The sequence below is a fragment of the Populus nigra genome, chromosome 1 (genome assembly GCF_951802175.1).
Source record: "Populus nigra chromosome 1, ddPopNigr1.1, whole genome shotgun sequence".
In the NCBI taxonomy this organism is placed as follows: domain Eukaryota; kingdom Viridiplantae; phylum Streptophyta; class Magnoliopsida; order Malpighiales; family Salicaceae; genus Populus; species Populus nigra.
In genome coordinates, this window is record NC_084852.1 from 36,690,798 (window position 1) to 36,709,494 (window position 18,697).

At 35.4% G+C, this 18,697-nt stretch overlaps 1 protein-coding gene and 1 pseudogene across 1 annotated transcript; one reads left to right on the forward strand and one right to left on the reverse strand.

Moving 5' to 3' along the window:
* Positions 1-4,028: 4,028 nt before the first annotated feature.
* On the reverse strand, positions 4,029-11,189 carry LOC133673485 (E3 ubiquitin ligase PQT3-like). The gene is made up of 15 exons (XM_062094336.1): positions 10,162-11,189; positions 9,622-9,718; positions 9,217-9,298; positions 8,942-9,108; positions 8,781-8,857; positions 8,487-8,543; positions 8,216-8,372; positions 7,965-8,113; positions 7,553-7,717; positions 7,155-7,460; positions 6,994-7,035; positions 6,493-6,736; positions 6,287-6,406; positions 6,051-6,120; positions 4,029-5,039 (listed from the first exon to the last, which is right to left on the reverse strand). Exons 1-15 carry the CDS (start codon positions 10,325-10,327, stop codon positions 4,374-4,376), a joined length of 2,565 nt encoding a protein of 854 aa, XP_061950320.1. The 5' UTR covers positions 10,328-11,189; the 3' UTR covers positions 4,029-4,373.
* A 2,439-nt stretch (positions 11,190-13,628) lies between these two features.
* On the forward strand, positions 13,629-14,698 carry LOC133681663 (L10-interacting MYB domain-containing protein-like; annotated as a pseudogene).
* The last annotated feature ends 3,999 nt before the right edge of the window (positions 14,699-18,697 follow it).

Consider the following 18,697-nt stretch of genomic DNA (forward strand, 5'->3'; position numbering starts at 1 on the left):
CCTCAATGCAGTTCAAATCAAGCAGAAATAACAAAGTAAAGGCATAGACATGAAAGTTTTAGAGCGTGTCTATAAGCAAAAAGAAATAAAGAATAAGAACATAATAACAAAAGAAATGTGGCAGTGGAACTAAGCTTAGGTCCTTATCTCAATATAAGAAATGTAGATCTAAGAAGTGTGGCAGTGGTTTTACAAACAAGTTCAGGAGTTTTACAACTTCCACTAGTCTTTCTAATGTACTTGTTATGAGAACGAAGATAAATTGACTCGGGAAATAGAAAGGTTTTTTTTCCTATCTTATTATTAGAAAGAAAAGAGGGAATTATTAAAATTTTATTGCTCCTCAATTTTGGTAAGTCACAAATGTCTTTTTGGTTTTTTAGTTCATAAAAAGTAGTGGCAATGGTTGGAGTTTTAACATATCATATTAATCACAGTACACTAGATATTTGGACAGGTAGTAATAATTGATGTTCTTAGATGGATTGAGAATGACTTTCTAAAGCCTTTGATCAAAAGCATTGTGGAATCTGTCACAAGCATCTAAGGATTCAGATGGATATTAGATACTTAGATGTCATAAGGGATTCATGGTAGGGGTGAGCAAAAAAACCGAAAAATCGATTAAACCGAGAAAACAAGAAAAAAAATAACTGAAAAAATCAAACCGTAAAAAAAAACCGATTAAAATTTTGAAAAAACCAGCCGGTTCGGTTTGGTTTTGGTTTTATAAGCAAAAAACCAAAAAAACCGAACCAAGCCCAAACCGAGCCAAAATCAGAAAAAACCAAGCCAATCGGTTTGAACTGGTTTTTGTCCTAAAAAACCGAACCGAAACCGGTCAGTTTGAACCGGTTTTGATTTTTTTTAAATTCAGTTTGGTTACTTTTTTTTTTATAAAAACCGAACCGAACCGAAAATGATCACCCATAATTCATAGTAGAGGTGTTTTGTATTTTTTTTTCCAAGTAGTGGAGCTCAATCCCTATAACACTAGTGGAATAGGTCTATCTAAAGGCCAAACCACGTAGATTTTGTGTGCCATATTATTCTCTCTCTTTTTGAACTAAAATAGGAATGATTAATTCATGCTAGCAACCTTATATAACATAATTTGCTATAACTTACAATACAAGGAAAATTAGCATAAATAGACCACTCCAAAGATAAATTAGCATTGAGTCTCATTAAGCATTGGGTCAAAGTTGTGCTCGGACCCAATAAGAAAATCATGTTCGGGCATGACAGATCCAGATAAGATTTATGGCCCATTAAACCTTGGAGAAGTGGGTTCATAGGTTCTACCTCGTGGTTTGTTCACGAGGACATGATATCCCCTAGGCATTAACATATACCCATATCTGGTAGTTGGGCTCAAGCTTGTTAATCTACCTAAATCTATGGTTGGAGTGAGTAAAAGACTTAGTATCATGTATAGGCTCCTCCTATATAGGCTATATGATTAAGTGTCATGTCATTTCACATCCTTATATGTCATTATGATTGGGTACGTAGTGTTTCATCTATATAGGCTTCTATATTCTTGTTCAATTAGCCTTTAAAGATGTTGTTCACAATCCTGTAATGTATGGTCCTAGCATTTTTAATCCCAAAAGGCTTGACTTTGTAATAAAATATTTTTTTATTGTTATGAAAGAAGTCCTTTTCTTTTATTGTTATGATGTATATAGATCAAGTGATAACTTAAGTTCGGGTAAAAACATGGCCAAAAAGATCTTGAACATAAAATTATTATCTTATATTAAAAGCTCTAGGTTGTTGGATATATTTTACATATGCTTTTTCGGGTTTTGTGAGCCTATTATTGTTGTCCAAATTCAACTTTGCAAGGATGAAGTCTATAGAAAGATGAGTGTCCAACATCTTTTTAGACAATGAAGAACCCTTCATGTAATAAGGGACGTACCTCTATACCTTCGAGATTCATATAACCACATACCTCACATCTCTTTTAAGATATTCCTAGTTTAAGACTACCCGAAGAAAGCTCTGAGATGAGTGATGATGATGGTTCTTTTAGTGGATACGACTAATTATTGGTTTGACTTTGAACTTTTAGAGATCATGATTGGAGTATTCATTTTCAAAACACCTTTTTATAATGGCAAGAATGACTTTTGGGTGGATTTTAGGAGCAATTGTGCTCATATTTACTCTTTTACGTATCATTTTAACATTTTTTTTTAAGAATTGACGTTGCTTATATACACTTGGTGGTGAAGCCAATGATTACACCATCAATTATGAAAGAGACAGAGCCTCGAGTCAATTTAGTGTGGCTAGAAGATCCTTAGTGAGTACTCTTATTTGTTAGGAAAGTTGTTGTAGATTTTAAAAAATTGATAGAGCACCTGTAGCATGAAGGTCCGTGACTCTTATATGTTTTAATGTTTTTAGGTTGTCAACCATTGAAAGAACTTGGAAATATGTAGAAAGAGAAGGGAATGAACTAGCTTTTGTTCAATTCTTCACAAACAGTGTTGCTAATAAAGTCTAAATCAAACAATAAACTTTAGACTTTTCCACGAGTGATTGTTGGGCTTTGAAGATTATGGAAAAAAAAGCTTGGTTAGTAGTCTAAGAAGTCATGCAAAACAAGTCTCAAGTGTAGTTTAGGGATCCTCATATGCTCAAGTTAGTAAAAATATAGAAGGATAGCCTTCAAGTTTGTTGTATATTATAGCGATAGCAAATAAAGATGATAAATATAAGAGATGTGAGAAAAAAATGTTTATATATATATATATGAATGAATGAATGAATCTAGTCTTTTACATAGGTGATTCATGTGTGTTTTATATATCCATGAATTATGCCAACTTGTATGGAGTAAAGGAAAAATATGAAAATAGACTATGTAGCTTTTTTTAGGAGCAATTATATAAGACAATAATGTCTGATTATGGGTGATTATACTGTTAATTATAAAATTAGATGGTTAGATGGGTCAAGTTTTAGTGATGGACATGCCTTAACACTATTTGGTGAGCCTAGTTATATTATAAAAATCATGTTAGCATTAAATGCTAAATGTCATCAATACAAAAGAGTGGCAGGTAAAAATAAACTCAGGTAGTTGGGTTAAGGCAGGAGCTCCCTGATCCAAACTATTTGAGGTGGTGATGATATTAGGCTCGAGCATGTGCATCCAAAATATTAAAGTGATGCTCCAATTGTGAAAAGGTTGAGTCAGCCTTAAATACCATTAGATATTAGGCCACAGTTGTGCTCAAATCTTGTCTAGACATTGTATACTCTTATAGAAAGTGTGGCTCATAAAGATCTGGGCAAGGGGGTTCATAGATTATGTCTCGTGGTTTATGCTGAAGGGTAATGGGATCAACCCTATGTCTAAACCAGGACTTATATATGGTAAGGTGACTTGGAGCTGTTTATTTTGGAAACAAGATTGACCAAAATTGAACCACTATGTTCAGTTTTGAAGAAGCTTGAAGATCCTTAGTTGTGCCTAATTTTAAACACCTGCTAATCAATTATACCAATTGTCATATGTGAGTGTCATCCACCGTCATTCCCTACTTATTATAAGCAATGAGTAAGTATCATATATGTCTCTCAAAGTCTCTGTGGTTTGCGCCTTATTTTCCATATCCTTCTTCATGACAAGTGCAACTTTGAAATTTAAGCAGCTTGACTCCTGATGCATCGTGCTATTCTAGTTTTGTTCCTACCATAAAATGCTCTTTTATTTAAAAGGGTTTTTTTAGATACAAGTTGTTTAATAATTTTATACCAATCAATAAATCTCACGTGACTGCTTTGTTTGTGAAGTACAAGACGAGAAAATAGAAACCAACTAAAAGGTAGCGTTTTTTTTTTCTATTTCAATTATATTTTCTTAATTTTTTTCTTTTATTTCAAGAGAGTAGTGTACTTTCTAAGAACAAAAGATAAAAACCGAAAAATAGTGAAAAGAGCTGAAAAGATCGATAAGAACTAAAGCCATAAAAAAAAAAGGACGGCAAAAATAAAATAAAAAGGATGAATTAGGGAGGAAATTAGTTTTGAATTTATTATATAAGCTTAAAATGGGAGTACAAAACTCAAAATATCGGGTCATTTGTTACAATCTCGCATGCCATAGATAGAATCATCGCCTTCTCTCCAATTGCACAGTTGTCCCTCCCATTTTGTTTTTTGAAGCATTTTATTCCATGTACAATCTTCCACATAATTTCCACCTTTCTCAAGAGAGAATCCACTTGGCCACAAGCAAGTAATACAACTCCACCTTGCTCCAATAACAGGACGACAGCTGCTCCACTGGCTTTCATTTTCCTTCAACAAAAAGACCAGCTTTCGTATAAACCAAGAAGACAATCTTCCTTTCTCTATCTATGCCTCCGGTCCTTTTCCCTTCTTGAATGCTTAATACCCTCCTCCCACTCTACCGGAGGTGGTGGTGATGGCTCACACCTAGAGGGCTTCCTCTTAAAGTGCCTGTCATCATCACTGGACTCGTAGTCCATGGCAGCTGCAGCAGCACTGCTACTGCTCGTTCTAGCCTTCACAGAAGATGACTTATAGTCATCATAGTAGCCATTATTAACTGGAGATGATGACTTGTGATGTACAGAAGATGCAGGGCCGCCGCCACCACCCGCTGGTGCTGCTTCACTAGAGGAAGAAACCTTGCGCTTCTTACTGGCGGGTTCTTCTTCTGCTGGAAAGCTAATGCGAGAGAACACACTTACTTTATGATTGCGGTCTGTTGCTGTTGTTGAAGCTGGCTTAGTGGTTGTCTCAGAGACAGCTTTGGAAGAGGATTCTGAGCGATTGCGGGGGTGGTGGCGGTGATCACGGTCACTGCGGTCACGCTTGTGGTATTCAATATCATCAGCATCTCTGTCGCTGTGTTCATGGTGGTGGTCGGACTTTCTTTTAGACGGGCGCGGTGGTAAAAGGTCAAGCTCTCGTGCTGACCGTTCTGGTGATGATCTCTCAGACCGGCGACGGTGATGATGGTGGGGATCGCCGCTGGATTGTGGTATTGACTTCTGCACCAACAAACATGGAACAGCTATTATAATCTTGAATTTTTTTTTCTTTCCTCTACTTTTCTAAAGATATCAGAAAATCAAAACCCGCTAAACTTTACTACGTGGTATATTGTTCTTGTAATGATCAAAAGAAGTACATTATTCTTCATTTTCATTATTTATAACATATTTGGGGCCATTGCTTTTTTTTAAATTTAAAACCCTTTTTTTTTTCAGATTCTCAAGATCCTTGGTTTTATTAATCATTATTCCATCCCCAGCAAATAAAAATCAAGTGTATGGCATAGAAACTCCTGAAAAAGGCCATGAATTCAATGTTACTCTTATTTCTTCCAACGCCACATTCGAGGTTTCTAGTGCTCATCTTTTTAACTACTAAAAGAACCACGAACGAGTGTCTGCTTGATGCCATGGAAAATATTTACTCAACTACTCCAAGCACCATATTCGGGGGAAAAGAATTAAATCGTTCCACCAAAAAAAACCCACAAGCATTAGATCAAAAACACCAAAAACGAAAAACTAGAAGCAGAATCACCCTTATTGGAACGAGTGAATTGTTCTTCTCTAGGACGTGGTGCCAGCAAATCCAGAATGAATAACAGAGAAAATTAACAAGTAGGAATGAGGTAGAAGAGGGAATGGAAACTGATCTGATAAAAGTCCACGAGGAACCATGAGCATGCTGCTCAGAGAAGAAGAAAAAAAAAACTACTGAAAATCCAGAAACTAGGTTGGATTTGATGTTGGGAATTTTATTCTCATCCTATACGTTGTTCATTGGAAAATGGAGAATAAAATGGGGATTTTTTTTTAAGTACGAAAAATAAGTTAAGGATTCAGGAAGCCCGGTAAAATAAAAAAAATAATAACCACCAATTATCCCTTCTCTCATTGAAAAGACAAGAGTTTTCTTGCCAACTCGAGCTCATCAACACCATGGAGGGTACCTGCTGCAGTGCAGAAATTGATAACAGAAGAGAAATCCAAGCAATAAAAAAGACATACAGATTTCATTGAAGAAACATCACCACTGCTGCTCACTTCCCTACCCAATGCCCGATCTCTGGAAAACGCCCTACGGAAGAGATATTATTCAATCAGAAACTACAAGGCATCAAGAAGCCAGCAGATTTAATGAACCAGAGGAAAAAGGAACAGGTTGAGTCACATAATCATCAAACTCAAAACATGTCAATTTTAATTAGAATTGCAGCTATACAAGGTCTTGGTTGTGGGGGTACCTCTCAGCTCGTCTCTCATTTTCATGACGTCTCCTGACATCAGCTTTGCGGGCCTCAAATTCCTCCCTGCTCATTAGAGGAGGTCCGAGATTCATATTCATTCCAAATCCAGCAAGATCCCTACAGCAGTCGGAGAAAAACGTTCCAAATAAATTACATCAGCTCACAGAGATAAGGAGAAAATACCAAAACACAGGACTGCGTACCTCTGAGGTGGAACAATAGGCATCATATAACCCTGGGCTCCAAAAGGATCTGGAGGCATAACACCCCCAAATGGAATGTCCATGGGACCTAATCCGTAACCCATATATGGCATTGGACCTGGATAAGGAGGCATGTATCCTTCCATTCCAGGTTGCATGCCACTCCAATACGGATTAAAAGCAGAGGGACCCATGGGCATCACATAGCTCTCAGCTGCAAGATCCTGAGAAGCTCTCCACGAATCTATGAAGCATTCAAATAGGGAATCATAAGTATTAACACCAATAACTAATTACGAATTGAAACAAACACAAATTTACGAACTCTAAAACAATGAAAAATTTATGACGAACTCTAAAACAATGAAAAATTTATGACGAACTCTAAAACAATGAAAATGTCCCTATTCCATTTAAAAAAAATAAAAATAATCAGTCATGTCATGTATGAAACCAGATTTACAGAACCTCCCAAAAACTAAAGAAAAGCAACAAATATACCATTTGGAGGCATGCAAACTTTCTTCCTTTTCTTTTTCTTCCCTGACAAGGAAAAAGTCACAGTCAGTTAAACTACTTGTGTACCTTTTCTGGGTGAAATTAAGAGAACGCAGAAGATTCCATCACGCCCCAACAATATATATATAAAGATTGATCATTACCAGCCTCAATAGGAACCAGCTTCTGCTGCACTTCTTCCTCAGGCAGTGGAGCACTTCCTTGTGATGCTGGCTCCTTCACACTCATCGACTCATGGGTAGCCTCAGATACATCTGCAGCTTTGGCAGTCCTCACTTTCTCAGGGACTTGCTGAGAAGCAATAACAGGCTTCTCCTCTTCTGTTATTTCCTTGTTTAAATTTGGAGATTCTGCATTACCAGGAGACAGCTTATGTTGTTCTCCCTTGGATGCAACAGACCGTGTGGGTGATGGAACCTTTGGCGGTGGACAGCGTGCAGACTCCATATCTAAACTTAGAAGGCAAGAATAACATTAATCATACATATAATCGAGAGCAGAAAATTAATGTAACTAAAACAAAACAAAAAAACACACAAACCTAGAACTGGAAAGGTACTTCCTGCATTTTCAGCACTACTGTTACCGGACTCCAAGATATGATTGATCGTATCCCTAAGAGTCTTGTTAGGAAGAAGATCATCCGCAAGGACATTTAATACCCCACATACACACTTTGACTGTTCAATGATGTAATCTCTTATACCTGTATTAAACAGAAGAGGCAAGTTCATGTAAGAATACCCTAAATACTGAGGATAAGGATATCCCATGATGTTGAAATGAACTAACAGGCAAAGTTGACATGCCTAAAACTAAGAAGGTAGAAGATGGTGGAAAAGTATGCCAAATCACTGAGTCAGAAAATTTAATTTTGCAGTAGAACAATTCACGTGGAAAGTGCCAAATGAAATTCCAATACAAGGTGGTACAAGAAAAAAATCAATGCTTACACTTGTCGCAGAAGCTTGTGAAACAGCATTTGCTTGTTAAGACAGCATCCTTCATAACTTCCTTACAAAGTGGGCAGTGAAGTTCAGGTGGAAGATCACCAACAGGCCGTGTGGAAGGTAAGCCTTCAATTGCTTTCTCAAAAGCAGCCCTGTTTAAATTTAAACATTCATAACGAATTTGAAAGATGACAACTCTAATCTTTGACCATATGGAGAAGAAGTGCTGGGACATAAAACGGATATCAGCTTACTCATTTGGCTTCAAAACAGCAACTGCGCCACTAGGTAAAGCATATGAGCCGTCTGGGGTCGCCATCAGCATTGACTTTGGAATACCAGTTGGAGGCCTTACTCTTTTAATATCGTAATTAGGGTCACCATTTGTAGAGCAGTGCTGAATAAAATGCCCTGAACAAAGGAAGCACACACATTAAGCACAGGTTTGCATAATGCTCTCCAGCCAGACAAGTGTAAGCAAAAGGCATTTTCTTTGTTTTCATTCAAAAATGAACATTTACATACCAGGAAGCTTGCATCTGTGGCATACATAGCCTTGTGGAGGTGTTTTCCGCTGCAAGCCTAATCAATCTCAACAAGAAAATCATTTACTTCAGGGTGATGGGAAAATGTTAAAAGTTAACATGCAAGGGCATAAACTAGCAAAAAAGATATCATTAGGAATGCTAAAATTAGCACGAAACCAACAAGAATGAGCTCGCACAATCACAAAGGGAAGGAGAAATTTATAGATAAGCAAACACACCAGAAAAAAAAAAAGCAACACAATAATCGCAAGAGAAGGAATAAGAAAATCACCAAAACCACGCCCACCCATTCTTCCAGCAAATCCCCTTCCAAAACCTCTACCAGCACCAAAGCCATCAGCACCTTGACTGCAAATCCAAATGGAAATTAAACAAATAGAACGCAATCACAACTGACACATTTCAATGTAACACAATTGAAGATCATCTCACCGCTGCCAGTCCAAAGCTGGAGTATCAATTAGGGCCTTAATTCTGTCATCCTCGTCAGCCTTGTTTGTAGGGACCACATCAGGAGGTGGATTATTAGACTGAACAGGCAGTACATCAGGAATGGAATATAAATCATTTCCAAACTCATCCCATTCGCTGTCTTCAGTCTACAATATCAAATAGTAAACATATTAACAAACACTACAAATTCACACAAATTATATTGCTAAATTACCAGATCAATCAAAGGAAATGATGGCAGTATCCATGCTTACGAAATTCATGGCAGATGAATCAGCACCTGTAAAACTACCCTTCTCTGGAAGGGTGTCCTCCACTTTAGTTTCCAACTTTGGCCTGCAAATATAACACGGACAAACTCAACCCAGCCCTGAAAACTTGTTTAACAAGAAGCTAAAAAATGAAAACCTATTTGTGGACATTTCAATGTAGGATCTATCCACATCACTAAGTCAATGACAGTAAGCTACTGGAGGATACTGCAAACTTCAAACATGACCCAATGATTATTGAAGCATGAGAACTCTGCAAATGTTTGGGCTGATATAAATTATGACAGCTCCAGAAAACAACATTTCACGCTCCATCTTTCAAAACACTTCGCATAAATTAAATCAACTCAATCAAGCGATTAAGAATTTGAAGGTTTGAGATAGTACTCTTGCTCTGTAACAATGGGCATGCGAGGCCTTCCTGGAACCCGGCGTATTAATACAGAGGTATTTTTGGGAATTAACATTGCTTCATCAAGATACTCTGAAATTGCAAACAAGAGATCAACAAGGCTATAAAACCCTGCAAGAATGATTAATTATGAAACCAAACTTATAGTTCATTGAAATGCAATCCCAGTTGGTGGAACCAATCCTTCCTAGTGATAATAGGTTAGTCTAACAACAAAACCCCTAATATGAACAATTCAGTCTGAAATTTGTTTGATTTTTTCCACTACCCTCATTCACAAGAAATTGAAAACATTGGGCACAAACTAGCCTTCTCCATGATGTGCATCAGTATGCAAACCAGGTGTCAAAACAAACTACCCTCCTTCCATAATGTGCATCAGTGAATTGAGGAATCCAGAAGCAAAAAGCCCAGAATTAAGAGTTGTATTACTATTAAGTTGGATTTAATTGAAAGACAACCTAAGTTATCAGCCCCAAATTATAAAGTTCAACTAAAAAAGAAATAAAACCAACCTTCATTGGTTTGGGCATTAGTGACAACAAGGTCGAAGTCAGTACCCCTTCCCAAATGCTTTGATTCAAAAACTTTTTCTTTCAAGGTACCAACGGAAATAAATGGACCGTCCATTGAGATTGAATCATAATCTCTAGCACTCTTAAATTTGTAATACACAGCCATTGCCTTTTTCTTTTTCTTTCCAGTAATTTAATAAAAAAAATATTATCAGATATCAGAACAACAGCACTAGGAAGAGGGGGGGGGGGGAATCAAAGGCCTCTCAAAAAACAAGGGCCTGCTATTCAACTCAAAAAAGATAACAATACAAAAATAAAAATAAAAATAAAAATTGAACTCTCTCTTTTTTTCTATCTTCCTCAAGTAGAATCAACCAAACCAACTAATGAAGAGCTTCTGTTCGTTGTCTATTGCTTGGCGCGCCTCTTTTCGAAGAAACCCTTCAAAATCGAACCAATTGCAGAAAGTTCCTATCTTTGAGTGCAATCACACCAATCAAAGCCTTGAAACAAGAAACCTCATGTGGTAGTCTAACTCAATCGAACAAGTTCGGAACTTGTTAATGGTAATTGAAAGATCGCAGAAAAAGCAAAATAACCCCCAAAATTCTTCGATCTTGATTGGGAAATGATTGAATCTGATAAATCAACCGATTCAAATCTTCATAAACCGATCCGATTAGCCAAAAGTCGTCAAATCCTCAATCACCGAGAACAAGTACGAACTTGAAAACAATCTCGGGTCCAGCGATGATTATCATAGAAGGTGATTGATTAAAGCTTCAATGCGAAAACCCTGAAATCGAGAGATTTAGAGGAATTCTTCGAGAAAGCTCATGTTGTGATGGAGCGAGAAAGGATAAAGCGTTAGGGTTAGGGTTTGTCGAACAGAGATAGACAAACTCGATTATGAGGATTGTTTAGGGATTTTCAGTTGAGAGAGAAATATTAGGCTGCGGGCGAGTATATAAAGAGGGAGGTGATAGAGATAACGTGTTGTGGCTTTGCTTGCGCTGCACGGGTTGGTTTATTATTCCTTTATTAGTTTGTTTAGGGTTCGCTGCTTATTCGTACTGTCGATTGACGCGTTGTCTGCTGGTCTCAGCCTTCTGGATAACGTCCCCGGTGGGACCATCTAGCACCATTCTATTCTCTTGTTTTATTGTTTTTCTCTCTCTTTTTTTTTTGAAAAAAAAGAGAGTACTAATAATAATAATAATATTAATATGGATAAAAATAAAATTGAAAATTTAACTTTTATACGTGATTATTGAAAGCATTTAAGTTTAGTTAATTAAGAGCCTTTTTCTTTTGCACCACATAAACAAACATGGTTTAAAAATAATATTTAATTATTTATTTGTTAAAATTTTGTTGAAAAATATTTTAAAATAAAAGATTAAAATGTTTAAAATTAATTATAGTTAAATAAAAAATTAATATAAAAAAATTCTTGATAAAGTTTTAAAAAACTAAAATTCAATCTTAAAACTGTCCCACATTAATAAAAAAACTGTTTCTTCCTCATTCCATGCCTATATATAACATTTATCCCGATTCAAAAAAATATAAATTCTTATTCTCTTTAAAAGCCTGTATAGAGGTTTTTATTTGTTTATTTAATATTAAATCAATAAAAAGATATGGTTACTCTAGTTTTCTTATAGAAAAAAAAAGATTTAGTTTTTTTTAAATTTAATTAGGTTTAGGTTCAGTTTATCAACACTAAATAATACGATTGTTAAATCTTAAGAACCCGTTTGGCAACGCATTAGAGGTTGTGTTTTTTCAAAAACACATTGAAGAGGCGTTTGGTTACAGATTGTGTGATAAATAAAAAACATGGGTCCCACCATTTAAATGCGGCAGGACCACAATTTTTTGGAAGCAATAAAATACTGTTTTTTTTTCAAGTTTCAACCTGTGGTTGAACATTCTAGAGATGAGAAATGTGGAATTATCAAAAACACACACTGTGCTTGTTCGGTTCTCATTTCTCTTCTCATCTTGTTCTTCCATTTGCATTGATTTCCCTTCCCATCAGCCCTAATTGCGCACAACAAATCCACCTGCAGAACCCAAAACATTCTTGTTCGGTTCTCATTGCTCTTTTCATCCTCAATCTTGTTCTTCCATTTGCATTGATTTCCCTTCCTATCAGCCCTAATTGCATTGATTTCCCTTCCCATCAGCCCTAATTGCGCACAACAACTCCATTAACCATTACTGCTGCAGAACCCAAAACATTAACTGATGGCTCTTTTTATTTCTGCACGTTCAATTGTCATTCATTTCTCTTTAACTAAAGGAAATGAAGAACAACAACAACCCTTTGCAACAACCCCGAAACATGTATATAGATCGAGCGTGATTCAAGCACCAGAGCTCAAATTTCCAAAGGGTTAGTTCACTGGTCTGTTCTTATAGAAATTTTAAGTTACTTGTTGTTTATTACAGCGAAGATCTGTTTATCCTCTTTTGTTTAATCACTTGTTTATATGCTAATTTTTCCTTCGTTTCTCCTTATTAAAAGAAAAGGAAGACGACGAGCAACCTGTGTTCCTGCAAGCAACAACCCCACCACAGATATCAAGCTTCATTCAAACACCTCAGCTGCAATTTCCAACGGGTACTGTGCTTACTTCACTGATCCCCTTAGCAATTTTAATTTGATTTTTGTTCATTGCAATGAAATTGACCTGTTTATGCCTTTTTTAATTAACTTGTATTTTACTCTCGTCAACGATTACTGCTAATTTTTCATTATCTTTATTCCCTCCATGTATCTGCAGTTATTTCTGTGTTGGTTATTTGTTGTTGTTGTGTGTTGCTGATTGTTACCAAATAAACGTAAATTAATGACACAATTAATTTCAATTGCTAAAGTAGAACATCCCCTGTTTTTTATGCTAATATATATATATATATATATATATATATATATATATATATATACAGAACATCCCCTGCTTGCTATGTTAAACTGTTATTGTGTGCTGTTGATTTCTAAATACTAGTAAATTAAACAAATAATTTCAGTTGCTAATTAAAACATCCCCTGCTAATTGATGAAAACAGTTATAGGTTTTTTCCACCGTGGGTAGGTTTTTATGTTCTTTCCCCTGTCAAGTTTCTTAGTTCACACTTCACATCATTCAATCTTTTTTTGAATTAGTTCTTTAGTTTCTTTTTTTCATCCCTTATCAGCATTAAAGCTGTTGTCAGCTATAGTGAATTGTGCTTTGAATTCTTTCTTGCATTGTCAACCAAGCTACTATAGATAATTTCTTTATTTATGTTTTCATTCCTTGTCAACATTCAACCTTTTGTTATTCTTTGGTTTACCTTTTTATGCACATGTAATTTACTGTTCTGTTACTATTGTATTATGGCCTTATCAGCATTCAATCTCTTGTTCATTGGTTAATTGTTTGTTTAATTTTTCATTGCATTGTCAACCAGCAATGGATGGGTCTGACACACATGATAAAGCTTCTTGGAGCAAGGCAATGTTGCACACGTTTTGTGACATTTGCATTACAGCTATTGAGAGAGGCATGAGACCAAACACATATTTTGATAAAGCTGGTTGGAAATTTGTCGTACAGTCGTTCAAAGATCAGACAGGCCTTTCATTATCAAAATCTTAGCTTAAAAACAAATGGGATGGGATTAAAAAGGACTGGAGGGTATGGAAAAAATTAATAACTGAAACTGGAGTTGGTTGGTCTTCTGAACTTGGGACCATCTCAGCAACTGATGAATGGTGGCAATCAAAAATTCAGGTTAAGTTGCTAATTTGCAATAGCCTCATAATTTTTTTTATCATGTTGTATTATTTATTCATCTATTAGCATTCCTAATTACATCCAGCTGTCATTGCACATGAAATGAGAGGAGCAAAGAAGTTTAGGCATGTCGGCATAGAGCCCTTGTTGTGTGCCAAGTACGATATCATGTTTACTAACATAGTGGCCACGGGAGAATATGCTTGGACTCCCTCACAAGGACTTTAATCAGATGAAGATAATGTGGTGGCTGGAATGAGAAGTACAACCAATGAGGATACTAACATGGAAGAAGGAAGTGGCGACTCTGAAGATGATGCAATCCCTGATTTCAGTCGGGATGTTAGCAACATGGTTGGTGGAAGCAATGTTGCAAACAGTAGCAGCAACCCTAGCAGTTCAAAGAGAAAGAGTGCACATCAGACTACTCCTCAATTGCAAAAAAAAGAAAAGGGGAACTGGAATGGGAGCAGTGCTAGTTGCACGTCTGGATAAAATTGTTGAGACTGTCTCCATGCCTAGAGGGATCACAGCTCCTTGTAGAGATAAAAAAAGGTTGTAGCATTGAAGAGGTAATTGAAGAACTGCACTCTATTGATGGAGTTGTCTTTGGTAGTGCACTGCATACCTTTGCAACTAAATTCTTCCGTGCGAAGAGCAAGAGGGAGATGTGGGCTGCAATGGGTTGTATTGACAGAAAAATGTCATAGCTGAAAATAATGTTTGACCAACACAGACAAGCTTAGATGGACAAGGTTAGTTTTTAGCTTTTTACCCTATTCATGTCTTTGTATTTATGTTGAATCCTGTAGACAAGTAATTTATTTAGTTGTCTGAAATATTTTCCACTGGTTTTGCAGACTTCCTGTGCTGTAAATGTTACTGGAATTAGAAGGAGTTGCCCATGTTTTGGTGTATTTCCGTAGCTAAGTTTTTGGAACCCACTACCATGTATGTTTTGTTATATATGTATGACTGAATAGTGATGTTGGGTTGGAATTTCATGGATGTTAATTTCTGAATTGTAGACCTTAATTATGTGGATGCTTATCTTTCAATGTTACCTTAAATATGTGGATGCTTAGCTTTGAATGTTATGTTTAGCTTGTTAAAGTACTCCTTTGCAGTTCTGTTACTTTGAAGTTGAATGGTTGGTGATAATAAGTTATGCAACCGAGACTACTGCTTGTTTGTATTATACTTTGAATGTTTGGCTAGTTGCTCTTTAATGGTAGGCCTAGGTTGCTAATTTTGAAATTTTCAGTTGGTGTATGCAACATTTGAATGTTTGGTATCTTGCTCTTGAATGGTAGCTTTTGAAAGTTAGGTAACAGTTTTTGGAATATTACTTCCATTCCTATATATTTGTATATAAATACCAGTAAGTATGGGAAGTTATTCACTTGCATACTGTCAATTTCTTTGGGTAGAAATCGAATGTGTTAGTACCTGCAATGAAGAGTGGTTGTTTCTAATTGTTGGTGTTGCTGATTGCTGCTATTTATACATCTGTAATAGGTAAGTTCCATTTAATTCATTAGATTGCAGCTGATTGGTTAATGTTATGGCATTCATGTAAAGTCAGTGTAGTTTCTTAGGTTTTTAAATGTTTGTTTATGGTGTGCATTTGGATAGTGAAGGGTAGAAAATCGTTAGCTTTGTTAGAGACCTCTGTAATAGGTAAGTTCCATTTAATTCATTAGATTGCAGCCGATTGGTTAATGTTATGGCATTCATGTAAAGTCAGTGTAGTTTCTTAGGTTTTTAAATGTTTGTTTATGGTGTGCATTTGGATAGTGAAGGGTAGAAAATCGTTAGCTTTGTTAGAGACCTCTGTCATTGTATATTATTCTACATAATGTCATAACTGTCTTGTTCAATATGCCGAAGCAGCATTCCATAAGTAGAACCAGTTTGAATCTTGGGGGAAGGTGGCAAACATGGTTATTATTTATTGAATCAGGCAATAGGGAAATGAAAATATTATAGTTAATCGTATGGCTCAGTTTTGGAAATGCAATTTTTAGTGATGTATGGTACAGTTGACATATTATTATAGTTAGCACAAGAAATGAAATAGTGGAAGCAGGAAATGAAAGGAAAAACAATTTGTGTGTGAATTGTTCATTGTTTCTGGAATTTCAATTTTGATATGTTGAAATTCGATATTTTATGTTGTGTATAACAAGGGAAATTATAAATTTTAATTAGAGATAATAAGCATTTTGGAAAAAGAAATTCAATTTCACTTTCAAAGGACGTAAAGGACTGAATTGTAAATAAATATAGCCTTATAAAATTTACAAGCCGAGCAAAATTTCATTAAACGTGGAGAAAGTGAACAATAACACTTATTTGCAAGAATGCATTATCCATTTGTTTTTTTTTTAACAAGTCGTACAATCTTCAATTATTCACAAAAAAATTTGTATGGCATGATAGATATGGATTCACATTGGTTTTCAACACTTTTTGAAGGGGATTATGATGACGTACTGAATAACGTTGCTGATTATGTTAATTATGGTAATTCTTCTGTAAACGATGGAGATTGTAGTGGTAATTACAGTTCTGATAATGACGACGGCGACGGCGACGATGACAATGATGATTCAGATGAAGAAGATGAGTTGTTTTGGGAAAGGGAGTTCGATGATCAGAAATTGATTTTATGCACGGCAGGTGCCGTAGCTTTATATTATAATACTTATATATATAAAGAGCCTTGTATGGATTCGTACAACACTTGAATGCAATGGTTGATAGAAATATTACATGGACATTGGACACGCTGTGTAAACATGTTTAGGATGGATGCGACAACATTTCAGAGTCTGTGCTTTATACTTGAAAACCAATATGGGTTAAAGGCATCTAGAAGAATGTGTGTTTTTGAAAAAGTTGGAATATTTCTTTATACAATAGCTTTGTGTGCTTCCAACAGGGAAGTTCGGGAGAGATTCCAACATTCAGGAGAAACAATTAGTAGGTACTTTAATGAGGTTCTTAGATCAGTTTGTTCACTCGCTACAGATTTAATTCAACCTGCAGATTCCGGGTTCGTAAACACACCGAGGGAAATTATGAACAATCCGAGGTATATGCCACATTTCAAGGTATTGTCGTACATTGTATTTGTTAATGGTGATTCATATTTCATGAATTTGTGAAATTTAATTTTTTTGTCAGCTCAAATTGATGTTATTTTGCTGGTTTATCGTATATTAGAATTGTGTAGGAGCTATTGACGGTACACATGTCCGTGCATGTGTTTCTTTTGAAAAGCAAATCCCATTTATCGGCCGAAAAGGTGTGCCGACCCAGAATGTTATGGCTGCATGTAGCTTTAACATGCAATTCACATTTGTTTGAGCGGGTTGGGAAGGTAGTGCACATGATACACGAATTTTTCTCGAGGCAATTGACAATCTATATATACAATTTCCTAAGCCACTGGAAGGTAATAATATGTGTATGTGTATATATGATAATTAATGTTATTTTGTTTTTTTTTTGTAATTTTCAGTTTAAAACAATTATATGTTTTTTCAGGGAAATACTACTTGGTTGATTCGGGATATCCTAATGAATATGGATTTTTAGGTCCATATAGAAGTCAGAGATATCATTTGCAAGAATTTAGGAGGCGAGGACAACCACAAACTCGTGAAGAAATTTTCAACCGTATGCACTCTTCATTACGTTGTGTGATAGAACGAACATTTGGAGTTTGGAAAAAAAGATGGCGAATCCTATAGAATATGCCCGCCTATAATTACAAAGCACAAATTAGAATTGTTGTCGCATCCATGGCAATTCATAATTACATTAGAAGAACTTCAATGCAAGATGTGGCATTTATGGAGTTCGATCGCCATCCTGATTTTATGCCCGATGATTTTCTACCTGATGTGGCTTCACATTCACAAAGTGAAGGACACCAAAGGCCTTCGCGAATGGAGTACGTACGTGATGGGATTGCTGCAAGTTTAATGACACAATTATAAATTATTGCTCTAATATGTTTAGGTCTATTTGCAAAAATTTATTGGTTGTAATGTTACTTCATTAATATTATGAATTAAGTCCTTTTAGGTAATTATACAATAAAATAAAATTGAACCACAATTTGTAACCAAACACATTAAACAATTTTTTTTTCAACCTCAATTTTAATCACAGTTTTAACCAAACATATATTTTTTCAGACCAACCTCAACTAAAAGCACTTTTTATGAAACTACTTTTTCAAACCACAACCACATCAGCTACCACAATACCAAACGCACTCTAAGTCTTAAAAGACAATTTATATCTACCATTTACATCAATTGACAAGCAAAATTTATCTTAAGGACACAGAGTTTCTGGCTACAACCATCTCCTTTTATGGTATCATTTAATTCATGCTTCAAAAAATAAGTGTGATTTTAATGTGTTCATATATTAATTCTTTAATATCATTTTATTGGTATGCTAGTTTTTTTTTATGTTTCTTTGTATGCATGTCTATTTTATTCTTTGTAGTTCATGATTTTTTATTTGATCTAATATATCGATCAACTATTATTTAAATAAACTTAGTTCTATTTATCTTTAAGAAAATAAATTTAACTTTTTTTGAATTTAATTTAAATTAAATGATCTTAAGATAAGTTTTAAAGTTTAATTATTTTGAAAATATAATTTAATTAGTAATTTATGAAAAATTTAATTCAAGTGGATTTTGTTAATTACACACACAC

What these genes read in the sequence shown, in the direction of transcription:
- LOC133673485 (XM_062094336.1), bottom strand. Translation starts at nt 10,327, where the DNA reads ATGGCTGTGTATTACAAATTTAAGAGTGCTAGAGATTATGATTCAATC. An exon ending in AGTTTGCATGCCTCCAAATG is followed by an intron (nt 6,737 to 6,993) that starts GTATATTTGTTG and finishes AATGCTTCATAG; the next exon opens with ATTCGTGGAGAGCTTCTCAG. An exon ending in AATGAGAGACGAGCTGAGAG is followed by an intron (nt 6,121 to 6,286) that starts GTACCCCCACAA and finishes TCTCTTCCGTAG; the next exon opens with GGCGTTTTCCAGAGATCGGG.